Source organism: Macadamia integrifolia, chromosome 1 (assembly GCF_013358625.1).
Source record: "Macadamia integrifolia cultivar HAES 741 chromosome 1, SCU_Mint_v3, whole genome shotgun sequence".
Lineage (NCBI taxonomy): Eukaryota > Viridiplantae > Streptophyta > Magnoliopsida > Proteales > Proteaceae > Macadamia > Macadamia integrifolia.
In genome coordinates, this window is record NC_056557.1 from 3,108,870 (window position 1) to 3,124,587 (window position 15,718).

Genomic DNA, 15,718 nt, shown 5'->3' on the forward strand with positions numbered 1-15,718 from the left:
TTTAATTGTTATCCATGTAATAATGGAAGGTGATGCTTTCGAACATCACAAGACAAATCTAATCTATCCATGTTTATATATATATATTTTTCCTAATCCAACTTATCTATTTCCATTGAGTTGAGAGAGTGTACAGTAATGTCTAGAGTACTAATATATATGTGTGGACATATGGGGGATATATGACCATGCAAAAGGGTTATTTGATTGAATTAGACTTTGAAATTTTACATGTGTCTAATCTAGACCATGTCTTCTTTATCCAACGGTTCGAATGGACATATCGTTTGTCCATGTGGCAGAATAGATGTTTTCTAATATTTAAAAAAAAAAAAATAGTGACCTTTGCAATAATGATAATAATAATAATTCTCATGTTTATTATTATTTATCACTTTTTTGATATTTTTGTCCCTGAAACCAAGTAGAGAGAAATTTAGAGGAAAATATTTCATGACGTTAGTGTACTATCGCCTACTCAAATAGATTTTTTATTTTTTTTACTCCTACTTTGACCATGTGGGTTTCATGTGAATTGTATTGTTCTCCACACCATCATTGGTGTGGCATGGACGGTTTTCCCACATTGGCATTGTATGAAACTCTCTCCTAAAAATTTAGTAAGCCTCTCATAATTAAATTGTTAGCATTAATCATGAGGTGAACTAGGTTCTCATATAAGGATCTTCAAAGTCATTGTGAACATAATTTTGTTGTACCCAAAGGTGGTTGGTGAGTTGACCATGGGTCAATGATTCAAAACATGTATGTTAAACCATAATAAAGTTATCTACTTTTCACAAAAGCCAAGAAATAGGATTTGAATGCAATTGGTTTATGATACAAATTTTAGAAGCATCATATTTCATGCATTCTAGTTCCAAACAAATTGATGATGTGTGTGTGTATTCTAAATTTCTATCTCCCTCTCTGTGTCGTCACTTTCTTCCTGATAAGTGTGATGATCATGAAAAAGGCTTTACATAGAGAATGAATTCCAGGGACCAGGGACCAGGGACCAGGGACCAGGGACCAGTGACCAGAGCTTTACCAAAAAAATAAAAGAGTAGTGACTAGTGATATTTTCAACATCTCTTTTGGGTTTCTTTATTTTCTATTTTTCATATTGGATCCATATAGTCGACCCCATTTAGTTGGGATAAGGTTATGAAAGTTGTTATTATTGTTGTCGTAGTAGCAGTGACTAGTGAATAAAAGTGCAATCCAACGTGGGAGAGCATAACCGTGACTGATCACGATCTCAAACCACACCATTCCCTTAATGGTTATGTCTCTAGGCCGGGGCTAGGGTTGACGCTGGAACTGAGCCGGGTTGGGCCACAAGACAAGATCATGGAAGAATGATCCTTAGGGTTGTTGGGTGGTGTTTTGGGGTGGGGTGAGGTGGGGTGGGGTGAGGTGGGGTTGGAGGGGGGGGGGACATGATCACAGTGAGCAGCATCACTATTTCAAAATGCATATCAAATGCAACCTAAATTTGCTTCTATAATAGAAATTAAAGGGAAACAAAAATAAAGAAGAGATGATCACAATCCAAATCCGAAATCTTTTTCCCTAGAGATGACGAAGACAAGGAAGGGTATTTTAGATTTGTTGAGCTCATCTTCGGTCTTCTGTTGGAACAGGGGGGATAAAGGAGGTTGCTCTAGGAAGCTATGCATTGCTTTTCTCCCGGAATTATTTTGGGGTTTTTAGTTTTTGAAGGGTTTTTCACTATAATGGGAAGGAAAAGAGGAATATCTCACGCCACACCAATTATGGCACAAGAAATAGTTTCATCAATGGGGGGCCACATGGTCAGAATATGGGAAAGCATGGAAAGCATTCCCACACCATCCATGTTGGGACTTTTTCCTCATTTTCAAACAGCCATGTTGATAACTTTTTAAGGGGTTTAATAGTTCCTAATCTTCTACTAAAAATGAATCGTTCATAATCTTTTATATTTTTATTAATTATTGTTAAGAACTTATTATTAGTAGTTATATATTACTCAAGATTTGTTTATGTTATTAGTAGAATTATAGAGTGGTAGTATGATTAATATGTAAATATAGCATATACATAATAAATAAATTTATATTAGAGTGTATCTTATTTAGGAGGCTCTCACCACTGTGGGGTTTGGGAGTATCATAATATATGCAGTGTTAACTCTGCTTCGAGGAGAGGTTGTTTCTTAACTCTCACATAAATTTATATTAGAGTGTATCTTGTTTAGGAGGCTCTCACCACTGTGGGGTTTGGGAGTATCATAATATATGCAGTGTTAACTCTGCTTCGAGGAGAGGTTGCTTCTTAACTCTCACATAAATTTATATATACTGGTTAATATATATTTATTATGTTTATATGTACAAATTGCTTGTTAAGTTTGGACCTATACCACACTTATTAGCATTTTTTTGTATTATATTTTTCATTAAATATTTGAATCAATTAGCTGTCATCAACACATAAACTACTTGACGTTTATTGGGTATCATTATTTATTTCTTATATATAATATATTTTACATATACATCATAAGTATAATACATGCATATTCAGCATCTCTGATACATCACTGAGACATCTCTTACAATTGTTTACAAAAAATAAAAGGAGAAGGATCTACACATTACCCACTTATAATAGCATCCTCCACACCAAGTCAATAACAAAGAAGAAAACAGTATATTTAACAAGAGAGAATGGGATCATATTTTTACTGTGAGAGAGAGAAAAATTACCACAATTTATCTCAATTATCATGTATCAGAGTTACTCAAAGTTTTCATTAGAAAAAAAAAAATGTGTTACTAATAAATTACTTTGTTCATATTTATTTCTTATTTGTATTTTCTAATGTCAATCTTAATATTCTCATGTCAGTTACATAATTTTTACCACATTAAAAAAAATTTACAAGGAAAGGAACGCCATTTTCCTTTTCACCTTAACCAGGAGTACAGATTTGGAGTTCATCAGCGAATATTGATTATCCAATCTTATTTTTTACCTCTAAATTTTTTTTGGTAGGGTGAGTTAGTTGAGGTTGATCGAACAACTGGAGCATAAAAGGATAACCAAATACAAAGATGATTTGCTTTTACTATGAAGTTAAAAGAAAAAAGAGTACAACGCTGGAGTACAGATTCCCATGTGCACCCCCCTCACATATTGAGATGTGGAGCCCACACTAAATACTCACTCCTTCAGCTATATGCATGATACTATTCTCTACGCTATCGGTGTGAGGTGCATCTTCCTTCCCACACTGGGTCACGAGTCATGAGTCATGACACCCTCTCCTACTATATTTTGAAGATAGAAACTTCATTTTGACAATTTGTATACAAATTTACATTAAAAATCCACTAACACCAATATTACCCCCGAAACCCAAAATGTGGGGCTTCGCCCCACCAGGGTATCACTAGCTATGGGGGGGTTTAATTTCGGAGAAAATTGCTACCGTAACAATTATGGGATCTGTACAAGGGTTCCACCAGATGAAGATTTGGTGTTATTACTATTACTATAGTCTCTGTTGCCACTGCTCTTCTTGCCACTGCAACCTAGAGCTTTTATGGGCATAGAAAACCTCACAAACACTTCCTCCCTTTGGGGGCGGTTTGCGTAGAGGATCCAAAGAACAAGGCAGAGCATGACTCCCACTGCAATGAGCCCCAAACCTGCATTCATAATCTTAAGGTAATGCTCCACTGGGGGACAGTAGTCCGAAGTGATGTGCCTGAACGTGTCCCGAACAAAATTGCAATCCTGGAAGTTGAGCAATGGGGGTGCATAGTGATCAAGGGCATAGCTAATATTCACAGCCATCATCAACTGTGTGTATAAGTCCGGTGTCATCCTCCCAACACTTGTGCAGATTCCAGATGCAGATATTTTGCATATGTACTTATGCCACTCCTGAAAATTTTGCAGATATAAGCAAAATAAAATCAATTACAACTCTGTTTCAGAAGCTCAGGTAACAATATTTTGTTGGATGAGCATACAGAAAATGCAGCATCTAAGATTAAGAGAGTCCCCAACAGGATCTGACCCCCTATGCTTAGGTCTCCCAATGCCTCAAAAGCAACATGGATTCTGATCCAGGATATTGTAATAATAAGAATCATTTATATGGTTGCCTCCAAATCAAAAAATCATTTTCTTAGTTGCATTTGCGCAAAAAAAGAAAACTACCTTAAGTGGACTTCAAACTCATCATCCAAAGGATGATGTTATTATGCAACATGGATGACAATATTCTAGGTCCTGGATTGCTCTTCAACGAAGTACTCTATTTTAATGGTTGAGAAAGTTGCAAAAGTATATGATATTATAAACTTACCACAGAAGCATTTATTATGGACACTTCTATTGACCCACACGGACGATCATGCAGCTCGGAGTCAAAAGGGGAACAAAGAGGTGGCATCATAGGTCCAGACTGATTGAAGTAATAAGGAGCGAATTGAGGAGGAGAGTTTGTGTTGACAAAGGTGTATATCACTGTATTCACTACATTCACGAGCTGGCGAATAACTTCTTTACTTTGGAAGAGGGTCTTGTTTGCAGTTTCTTGATCAACACAAGGAAGGATACTGCTCAGAGCAGTCTCTGCTTTGGGATTTTCCACCCACTCTCCCATAGCCACGCAAGTATCTGAAATTGCACTGAGGAAGACAAAAAAGAAATTAATATTTTGTTAGGAAAAGGTCAAAAGTTGGATTCAATGTACATTAATTATGCAATCAGTTTTGTTATGAAGATCAGAATGAAGAGATAGTGACTCAAAACACGCAGCACTAAACGCTAAACAACACAATCAACATAAATCAAGCAAAGATGCAACAGTTCCCCCAGAGATGGCTGTGTGGAGAACTCCTCAACTAAAGAGATACAAATATGGAGCTGAAATTTCTGGATTAAAGTAGCAACAAGATCAGCAGAAGGGGACACTTATAACACAATTTAGCTGATCACTTTCTCTGCAACAAGTGAGAATAACTCTATACAGAAGGCTGTGGAACGGAACTCTATACAGAAGACTGTAGAAGAGAAGAAACATGTTTAAAAAAATAATTAGTACATTAATTTGTACACAGAAACTATCCCACAAGAAACCATCACTGAATTGCCTGCAGCTTCTCACTGAATTTAATTGAATGACAATGTTTCTAAAAATAGCTTGCGTTCCAAATACCCACAGAGAGTCGTAGAGAAACAATATGAATTATATAACAGAACAGTATCTGAATTCCAAGTTCTTACTTGTTGAGGATTACAAAAACTCCACAAAGAATGAAAGTAATCGCCACAAGAAACCATCCACTCAAGATGAATCTGAAATAATAATATCGAAGCATTAAGCAGCATCCTGCAATAATCTAGCAGTTTACATAGTAAATAAAACTGACAACTTCAAACCAAGGAAAAAAAAAAAGGAACTCACATATAAATAGCATGTTGGTGACCAAGTACAGAAAGCACTGCAGAAGATTTTAATAATAATTTAGACAATTTAAAATGTGGTAGCAAATCCAAAAATAAACTATCAGTACAACACAAATGAAGTTGCCCAAAACTTATGGCTACATACAAAGACCAAGAAGAGCCAGGACAAGCATCACTGCTGCCACGGTGATTAATGATAATCGCCTGTAACATATTAAAAAAGACTGCAATTAGTAACTCTGTGATGATTGAAGTGCTAAACTAATTAATTTCACCAAAGCTATTAACTCATACACAGCATTGAAGACTTTTCTTATTTTTCCAGAATTTTCACTTGTTTTCTCTGTCAGAGTATTCGCTGCAGTATTCAGATCCACATTCAACTTGTCAATTTCATCCTTGACATCTGATGCAAGGAACACTTGATTCACATTTATAGTCTTGGCAAGAGACAGAAAATCAGTGACATTTCTGAGAGTTCGCACTGTGTAATCGGACTGATTCACAACATATTTCAGTGTGTCAAACACCTCATCATGAAATTCATCCTGCCCAACAGAAAGAAGAACACATCCAACCCTGGCAACAACAAAAGTACAGAGAATATAAGCACAAAAATTAGGAAAGCAGATAACCTTAACCCCAACCCACACCCCTCAAGGGAAGTTAAAAGAAAATCCATAACAAGCTGGAAACAGTGCAGCATTGACAATTGAAAGTAGGTAAGTCATTCCCAAGGAAATAACAGCCAATAAATAGTTAATCAAGTACTATGAAAACTTCATTACCAAATAACTTGCAACATTCGTAAGAACTAAATACCAATAGTGAGCATGCCAAGCAAAAAACCATAATAAAATGTTAAAGGGCTCGTGTAATTACTTGCAGGCTCAGTTAATCCACTTCTGATAACCCAAATCCTTCCCAAAACTAGCAGTCTATCCATGACAAAATCGTGAGACAGGAAGAAGGACCAGATAGAATTTTCTTCAAAACCACTCCACATTTTTATCAAATGAATAATCCAAAACCTAGAATGACACTGTAAAAATTCCATGCAAAAGAAATTCTAAAACAAAAGACAGAATTTTCTACATTTTGACTGTACACGTCAACCCTCCCTTCCCCCCTCCCCCCCAAAATACTCAGTGATTTCTTAATGAACTTTCTTTTTCCCTCACCATCAATCAATCGATCATCATTCCAACTACCAAGGACCAATTAATGGGGGAAAAAAAAAAAGATAACTTCTCAAACGAGAAGCCCACCAAAGTACTATAGTGCCAACAGATAGCATAATTTTTAAGAAGAGATGGAAAACATGAAGCAATAAGAAATACTCAGGCAAAGCAATATCAACCATCAAAACGTATCAGAGGTGTAGAGTTAGATTAGTACGCCGCAGTGCACGTAAAGACAAGCAGCAGTGCAAGACAGATCTTATGTGGAAGGTGGGTTCCTTTGTCTTTGAGGCTTATCTTCCATCTGCAACAATGTTGCACCACAAGAACCAAGCCAAAAGAGACAAACCACAGGAGAGAAAAAATAAATCCAGCAGAACCTGTAAATCCGACAGACTGCAAAAATACAATGGTCAGAACACTGAAGAAAGGTATCCGAGGCAAATTCACATTCATCTGCAAACCTAAATTACTTGTTTACACAATGACAATAGAAACAGAGAATAAGCAACAAACTAAAAGCCATATATAATTCCTAATAAAACATGTAAAATGAAACAATACACTATCAAATACAAGAAACGCTTAAAATACAAAACAGAATGAAATCCAGAATGGCAGCACAAGAAAAACTTCTTGTCCTATAAAATCTATTTCAGACAGATGGTATAATTCAGGGAATTCCCAATTGAATTGAGTCAGCCAATTTAATGTTAACTTTTATCCGATATGCCACCAGAAATTTGACTTTTATTTAGTAGTTTTTTTAATTGAGAGGTACCAGCAAATGCTCCCCTCAGTGCAGGACAAAATCATGTCTCTTTTTTTTTTTATCCTGGAAGTTATTTTATGCTTAAAGTTTCCACATGAATGGCTTTCATGATTTTACCAAAAAAAAACCAGCTGAGAATTGGACCACCATGTTGTTCAATTAGAAATTTAACATGGAAGCATTTATCGTAACAATGGGTACTGCCTCGATCTTTGATCTGGTTCCAGAGTTTATTGATAAGAAAATTCTCCTATTGAGGGTATCCATTGTTTAGAACTATGTCAGTCTAGCATCGTACTCCAGATAGAGTTGAGGAACAAGGATTACAAAAAGATCTTTGCTGTCGCAGACTTTCTAACGCGTAAGAGCGCACACGCCAGGGGTAGAGGGAACGGAGAAGAAGGCAACCTGTATTCAAATTTCATAACTAAATGGAAGTCTGACAAACTGAATTCAACATACATCTCGATAAGCAATATGGACCTGAAACTAAAAAAGAGAAATATCTCTACCGCAATCACGCATAAACAGATCAACCACATTAACACCAAATAAGAATGGAAAGAGGAAAAATGGAAGAACTTGTAAAGAGATCAAAGGACTTACAGCCCAATAATGCCTATTCGTAATGTCCCAGCCGCCTCGATAATGCTTAAAGCCATCAAGAATATCCGGTCTGTTCGTCCTCTTCGCTGCCAAAACAAGTGTGCCAGCAGACCTTCCATTCGAAGGTCCTGGCGCTTCCGCAAACTGAAAAAAACCTTTCGTCCATGGTCCTAAATTCTCATCTCCTACAGTAAGAAGGCAAAAAGAAAACACAGAAAACAGGAAAACAGAAGAGAATTCCTTAGTCATTAAGAAATGAAAAGCTCGTGAATTCACGAGCAACATTACATCTTCCAGGATTTTTTAATTAAACTGAAAGTGACAGAATGAGAAAGTAGTAATTATAAACGGAAATCATGGAAAAGTAATGACTAAGAACGAGTAGTCACTAATCCTATCACATTCAAGAACTCGTAAACGAACCTAAGATTAGCTTCCCAAAACCTTCGCTGTTTCCCTGAAAGCTGGAAGAAACAGCTGAAATTACGTTGAGAGAAGTTAGAACGACAAGAACTAAAGCGATCTGAGCACTGAAGAGCTTCATTTGCAGTACATTTGTGGCTAAAAGCTCTGCGAGTCTCAGAACACACAATGCAAACGAAGAGAATCCATATACAGCTCTCTCTTTCTCTCTCTCTCTCTCTGGAAGAAGACTTGCAGAGAGATAAGAGATTTCTCTGCTAGTTCTCTTACATTCTGGAATGTTAGGGCTTTTATAGATAGATCGAGAGAGAGATTATAGAGAGAAAGCGCGACGAGAGACACAGAGAAAGATCACATGGAGGAAGTGATGGGCAGCAGAGGTGAGGCAATGGGAACAAAAGGCGGGGGGGGTGGTCTGCGGAAAAAAGGCGGGGGGGGTGGTCTGCGGAAAAGGATAAAAGAATAATAAGGAAAACAACCAGCAGCAGATCATTTGTCGTTTCCGCTTTTTCTCTCCTTAATTTTCCACTTCATTTAGCTGTTAGTTAATTTTACGAAAATAGCCTTACCTTTTGAATATATTGACTCCACGTTGGTCCTGCTAAATTTTCTTTTAGTTGACGTAAATACCCTTAAAGGTGCAGGGTTTTCTATGTGGGGTGTTAATTTCCGGACCGACCACTTCATCCCAAATCAAATCAAATCACATCGTATCTTTATTGGTTTGTTTTCGGTTTGGGTTGGGGTTTGAATGTTTTATAAATTGCATTGCCATCCCCTGAACTTTGCCCTTTAATCAATGTCCTCTCCTATACTTTTCAAAATGACATAGACACCTTCTATAGATTTAGAAAATGATAAATCCATCCCTATCGTTAGCCATCCCTGTTAAGTGATGAAAAAACTATTAGTTTTTTTGTTAAATGGCTAAAATACCTCCACTTAATATGACATTACTAACTTACCCTTGACATATATTCTACAATCAACTTGTGAAGAAGGGGCTCTGACGATCTGCATCTATCGGTTGCTACTGCTGCCGCCCTCCGGTGATGGAGGACATCTTTGACAGCAAGGAGGAAGGGGAGTTCAGTCTGACACTGGGCGATGGGAATGTAGTTGTCTACGGAATCCATGAGCTCATAGATTTTGTTGACCCACTGGTTATCCCCTCTCTTGATGGCAGGATTGGCCATGAGGGCTTTTAGGGCTAGAAGTGTTGAACCTGAGATAATGAGAACATCGTCACCGGGAACTCATAGGAGGAGAGTAGCTCACGAACCTCCAATTCGATGAGCTAGAGAAGCTCCTCATCGTCGACCTGGTCCTACTTGTTGAGGAAAACAACCATATTGGGGACGCCAACCTACTTGGCGAGAAGGATGTGCTCCTTGGTCTAGGGCATAGGGCCATCGGTGCCAGAAACAATAAGAATGGCACCGTCCATTTAAGCGGCACCGGTAATCATATTCTTGACGTAATCAACATGTCCAGCGCAGTCGACGTGAGCATAGTGGCGATTCTCAATCTCATACTTGATGTGGGTGGTGTTGATGGTAATTCCTCTAGTGCACGCCTCAGGGGCGGCATCGATCTCATCGTACTTCTTGGGGGCACTGTTACCGACTGCAGCCAATGCCATAGTGAGGGCAGCAATGAGGGTGGTCTTGTCGTGGTCGACGTGCCCTATGGTATTAATATTGATATGGGTTTCTTGAGCTTGAACTTACCCCTAGCGGCGCAAACAGCAAAGGAGCGGTGGCTCCTTCTAGTCTTAGTTGCTACTGTGGAAGTCAACCAAAAGATGCTGGAGGGATTGGTGAAGGAGGAGGTGAGGAGAGGTGCTGCTTTATTTGCAAGGGTTCTACTATTAGGGCGAGCTCTTCCATTAGAGACAAGAATATAATTAGCCATACAAGCAGAATTAGATGAAGAAGTGGTGGAGAAGGCGGTGGTAAAAAGAAGCCTTGATGAAGCTGGGGATGCAGTAGCGGCCGTAGCAGCAGAAGAAATAGCCATGGAAGCTAATTAGATTTTCTTCTACAACTATAGGGTTCAAGCTCCTTTCGCTTGTGAATGCCAGCGAGAGATGCAAGAAACAGGGGAGAGCAGAGAAGCAGAGAAGTAGAGAAGTAGAAGAAGAAGAAGAAGCTTAGTTTATCTATCGATTAGCAACTTCCACAGCTTCGTATTGTCTTTCATGGCCATCAATTCAAGATCATAGATGTTGTAATCCAAGAGATTAGCCATGGCGGCTCTCATAGAAGTCTTACCCATTCCTGGAGGCCCGTACAGCAAGGTCATACACATGAACCTTCATCGGAGGGCGGCAATAGCAACCGATAGTTGCAGATCGCTGGAGCCCCTTCTTTCACAAAATCCTAGCGGCTTTCCAAGAAAGAAATTGTTTGAGTTGATTGTAGAAAATGTGTCAAGAGTAGGTTAGTAATGTCACATTAAGTGGGGGTATTTTGGCCATTTAAGAAAAAAAAAATAAACATTTTTTTCATCACTTAACAGGGATGGCTAAAGGTAGGGATGGATTTGTCATTTTTTAAATCTATAAGGGGTGTCTGTGTCATTTCAAAAAGTATAGGGGAGGGCGTTGATTAAAAGGCAAAATTCAGGGGGTGGCAATGCAATTTTCTCTTATGAATATGATAGAAACTGAAATGGTAAGCGATTGATCAAAATTATAAATCGAACCAAATCCCAAAAATGATAAAAAAAAAAAAAATAAGGCAAGAGATCGATGGCTGGTGATAATTTTACACGCCATTGTGTTTAGATATATAATAGGCCATGCAACCAAGCAACTTTATTTTTCTAAAAGAAATTTATTTTTAATATTTTTCATATGGGAGAAGAATGTTGTCATGCTGCATAGTGTATCCTAGTTCCTCCATGTTTCTATCTCTGTCTCTCTTTCCTCCTATAAAATGATATATCAACCCTCTAGTATTTTTTTTAGAAATATCAGCCCTCTATTATGGAAGGGTGGAGCGAGAGACAGAAATTCAATGGTATATGTTACGCCATCGAAGAAGAAAATTAATCCTTAATATACAAATATTGAGAAAAAGGCTAGGGACGACGCAATTGCGTCTGTCTCTCTTTCCCCTTTGAAATGACCTCTTGCCCCTGCTTCGTGGTATGCCCCCATTAGTGTTGCCAGTTAGAATGCAACACTAAGTTGGCAAGTGCTATCCTTTTCCCATAAATATTTATATGGAAAAAGATTCTCTAAGTCGATATCTCTATCTCTCTCCTCCTCATGTGAAATGACATCGCTACCCTCTCATATAAGAAACCATATTGTTGCACTTCATTGGTGCGCTCCTCTATACCATCTGCTCAGAACCCTCTCTCTGATCAACACATATAACAATTCAACAAAGACCAAACTGAACCAAAGTTTGGCTAACAGCTACGGTCTGATATGAACCCATTAAACCAATCCAATGAAGACCAAATTGAACCAAGCTTGGGCTAATAATTTGGTCATTACCAACCCAAATCCGGTTCAACCTGACAGAAACCAAAGCGAACCGGCCTATTGACACCCTTTGAGTTTTACGTGTACTTTTGAGGTTATTATGGGCATTTTCCAACCATACAGCATGCGTGTCCCGTATAGGTTGTGTTGGTCGTAGAACAAGTTGCGCTAGAAATCCCGAATCCGAGTGAATGAGAACAGAAACAGAAGAATCTCTGCGAAAAGGAGCCAAACACATTCTTTGTTGGATTGATATGCTTATTAATCCCTTTTTTGTGATTAATTTCTTTTAAGGGATAGATTTTGGGTCTCTTTTTGTCTTTTTATCTTATCCATCATAAGGCACCACTTTTGAGATCTCCCTTGGATACTCAATCAGATGCAATTAAGTATATGGGGTCCACAAGATCTCTGATCTCCTGGACACGGATTATACGTCTGATCTATCTCTGGTGTTAATTGAATTGGGTTTTACCTTTTATTACCCACATAATTAGGCATAAGGTAAGATCATAAGATCATTATATGGTTATAAATGGACCGGTTCAACCCATTAGTGTTTTGAACCAGCCTCAACCATGACTACTATATGGGAGAAGTCGTGTTCCCTAATGAGGAAGTGTACATGGGTATCCATTAGAGAGCACATAGGGAACAAGGGGTCATTTACAGGACTTGTGAGAAGGCATAGGGAACAAGACCATTTTACTGTTTTTTTTCTCTACTTTATTTTCTTATATTTTTTGAGAAAAAGTTCCCCAAGATGCCAAAGGGTGTCAGTCAACTGGTTCAGTTCAGGTTTGATCGGACTGAAATGAGTTATGTCTAGTACTAAGTTAAACCAAAACCAAACTATTAAGTTTGAGTTCAATTTCAGTCTAATTTGGTCTAGTTTTTAACTGTTTTACTCGTTCGATGCCAATTTTAGTCTGTTTGGTTTTGATGTTTCATACAAGTATTAAAAGACTGATAATACAACCATTTTCCCTTTTTTTTTTATGAAAATCCAATCGGATATTATTTTGTTTGATTGGTCCAACCGGTTCGGACTAGATTTTGCAACCCTAAAGCTAGTGTCCTATTTTCCTCTCACATGGGATTTTTTATTTTTTCTCTCTCCTATTCTGACTATGTGGACCTATATGGATGATGACATTCTCTACACCGCCATTGTGTGGTTTATAGAGTCCTCTACAATGGTGTCTAGGAATCCCTCTCTCTCTCTCTCTTCTCTCTCTCATTTCCTTGATTGAAAAACTCTCTCATTGGGCCAGCCCAAAATAGATTGAGCAATTAAGAACTAAATTATTATTAAGCCAACTCAATTCATTATAACTACTCCACCTGATGTGGTTAGGTTAATCAAAAAAACTGGTTGGACCGAACCCATCTCAAAATAAATTGAATCATATGGGTAGGTCATTAATCAATCAATCCACGTTGTTGATCTAACTAACCCATAGCAAAAAATCTTCTTGATAGTAATGTCATATAGTTTAAGGATTTATGGCTAACTGAACCAAAATAGTAGAAGGGTCCCTCTCCTAAAGACCCACCAAACTAATTCTGTTATAGCATGGTTTATCCGTCTGTTGATGGAGTGGTTTAAGGTCTACATCATAGGAACCTTTTATTCTCACAAGTAATCTTTCTTTTAAGAAAAAGGCCAAAAAATAAATAAATAAATAAGAGTATGAGAAGAGAATTACTCATCACACAATTTTCTCTCTCTTAGGCAATTGTGCTTCATAAGACAAGGTATGGACATGTTTCTGTTTGATTGGTTAGTTACAGGTCTATAATTCACCACACAGTAACAAGGTTTTTAATAGGCCAACTGCCTAATCGGATTATAAATGAGCTATCATCGAGCTAAATGGGCTTATTTGGATTAATTACACTATAAAAGTCAAACACAATAATTGGTTGGTCTTGAACTCTTGATCGGATGACCATCAAACCACTATCTTGCATATGAGACATTCAATTATTAATCAAATGGTGCTTAAACCCGACACCTTTACTAATCAATCAAACTGATTTTGAGCTTTAACCGATTGATTGATGTCGGCCTACAAGTGTGGGCTAACTTTTGAAATCCTTAGTTGTTGATCAGGCAACAAGAATCACCACCACCTTTAAGACTTAAGGATACCTTAAGCTTTTAATCCTTAAGTCTTAAGCTTTTAGCCTTAACCCTTAAGTCTTTACCCCTTAAGGCCTTTTTTTTACTAACAAATAGTATAAAGAGGTCAACTTTACTTGATGATGGGAAAGGCTTTTAGTCTTTTCTTGTTCAGAGAGTAACCTGGGAACACAATTGTTCACACGTAAGGATTGAAGTGGGTTATGGTCCAAGTATATATGCTATGGTTCATTTCTTGTTTGCTACTTAAAGGGTGACTTGTGAAGGTTGTTATGAGGTTTTATGCATGGCCTAACAAACACGACGTTGGTGGGAGTGTCATGGTCCACTCCTTAAGGTTATCTTGGACTTTGACCAATCATAAGTAGTAATATTAGCATGACCCAAAATTAAACAGCTAAACAAATAAAAGGATTTTTTTTGGTGGGGGGCGGGGGGGGGGAATGTACGGGACCTCAATGGTACTATGAAGTGCGGTATCATCGACATAAGGCCCAGATGGTCAGAAAAGCAAAGAAAATAATAAAGAACCCCATGTTCGAAAGAGGTAGTTCCTTTGTGCCAAGAGAAACTTTTTCTTAGTAGATTGAGTCCCCAAATAAGATCATATCATTAAGAATACTCATGTAACCCTCCAAAGGTTGAAGTCCACCTTAGGGATCTGACTAGATATTGGCCGGTTTGACTAAACCTGTGGGTCAAACCGTGGATTAGGACCTCATTTTTTCTATTTTGTGTAATGTGTTAGAAGATATCACTAAGATACTAACCAAAATGTAGTCTCGTAGATATTTGGTGTTCAAATCCTTTATATCAACCTAATTCTTATATAAATTTCACTTGGTGAGTTAGGTGAGTTAGGTGAGTTAGGTGGAGCTCAAAATTTTCCTGCAAGTAGGTCTTAGCCTCCCCTACTAACAGCTCAAATCAGGTTCGAAACTTCATTTAAAAAAAAAAATCAATTTTATTCCATTGAAATGCAGAGGAAAAAAATACAATAAAAGGTGGACCAAATGACATAACAGAGCCCTAAAATTTGACATGTTACAAAGGTAAAAATGAAAGCTTGATAATGGGTGATAGAGAGCATGGTTGTATAGATTTAAGATGATGCCTAGGCATCTAGATGTCCTTTGTTGGAAAAGCACTTTGGTTGCCTAAGCATCATCTAGGCGCCTTGTTAGTGTCATCTAATCGGCTCAGTGCCCTTTGTTGAAAGGACATCTTAGTTGCCTTGGTGTCACCCACACATGCAAGTCCCTTCCAAAGCTTTGGATTGCCTAGATGCCGTGACAATTATGATAAAGAGGATCCTAACACTATACTTAGTCTGGTAGACAAGTTGCTTGGTAAAGAAGATTCATGTGGAATATTGTGGTTGGCTGTTTGGTGGCAGTCAAAGCAAACCTAATTTATAGTCTCAAGTTCCAAGTTCTTAAGGAAGTAGTATAATGTGGACTGTGTTAAGTGTATGATCAGATAGTGTGAATGAACTATGGACATGACCACTAAATAGTGGATAAATTACTAGGCTTCTATAATCTAATCTATAGATGGTCTAAAAAGAATAGAATTAAAGTGCTTGAAATAAGGGAGTGTGGTCATATTCACCTTTAGTTAGTCAT

General features: G+C 37.8%; 1 protein-coding gene and 1 pseudogene across 1 annotated transcript; both read right to left on the reverse strand.

The window, feature by feature from the left end:
• Positions 1 to 3,086: 3,086 nt before the first annotated feature.
• On the reverse strand, positions 3,087 to 8,873 carry LOC122078007. The gene is made up of 9 exons (XM_042643887.1): positions 8,452 to 8,873; positions 8,029 to 8,213; positions 6,868 to 7,046; positions 5,764 to 6,048; positions 5,615 to 5,673; positions 5,468 to 5,504; positions 5,287 to 5,358; positions 4,364 to 4,688; positions 3,087 to 3,936 (listed from the first exon to the last, which is right to left on the reverse strand). Exons 1-9 carry the CDS (start codon positions 8,570 to 8,572, stop codon positions 3,487 to 3,489), a joined length of 1,713 nt encoding a protein of 570 aa, XP_042499821.1. The 5' UTR covers positions 8,573 to 8,873; the 3' UTR covers positions 3,087 to 3,486.
• A 534-nt stretch (positions 8,874 to 9,407) lies between these two features.
• LOC122079563 lies at positions 9,408 to 10,470 on the reverse strand (annotated as a pseudogene).
• Between the last annotated feature and the right edge of the window lie 5,248 nt (positions 10,471 to 15,718).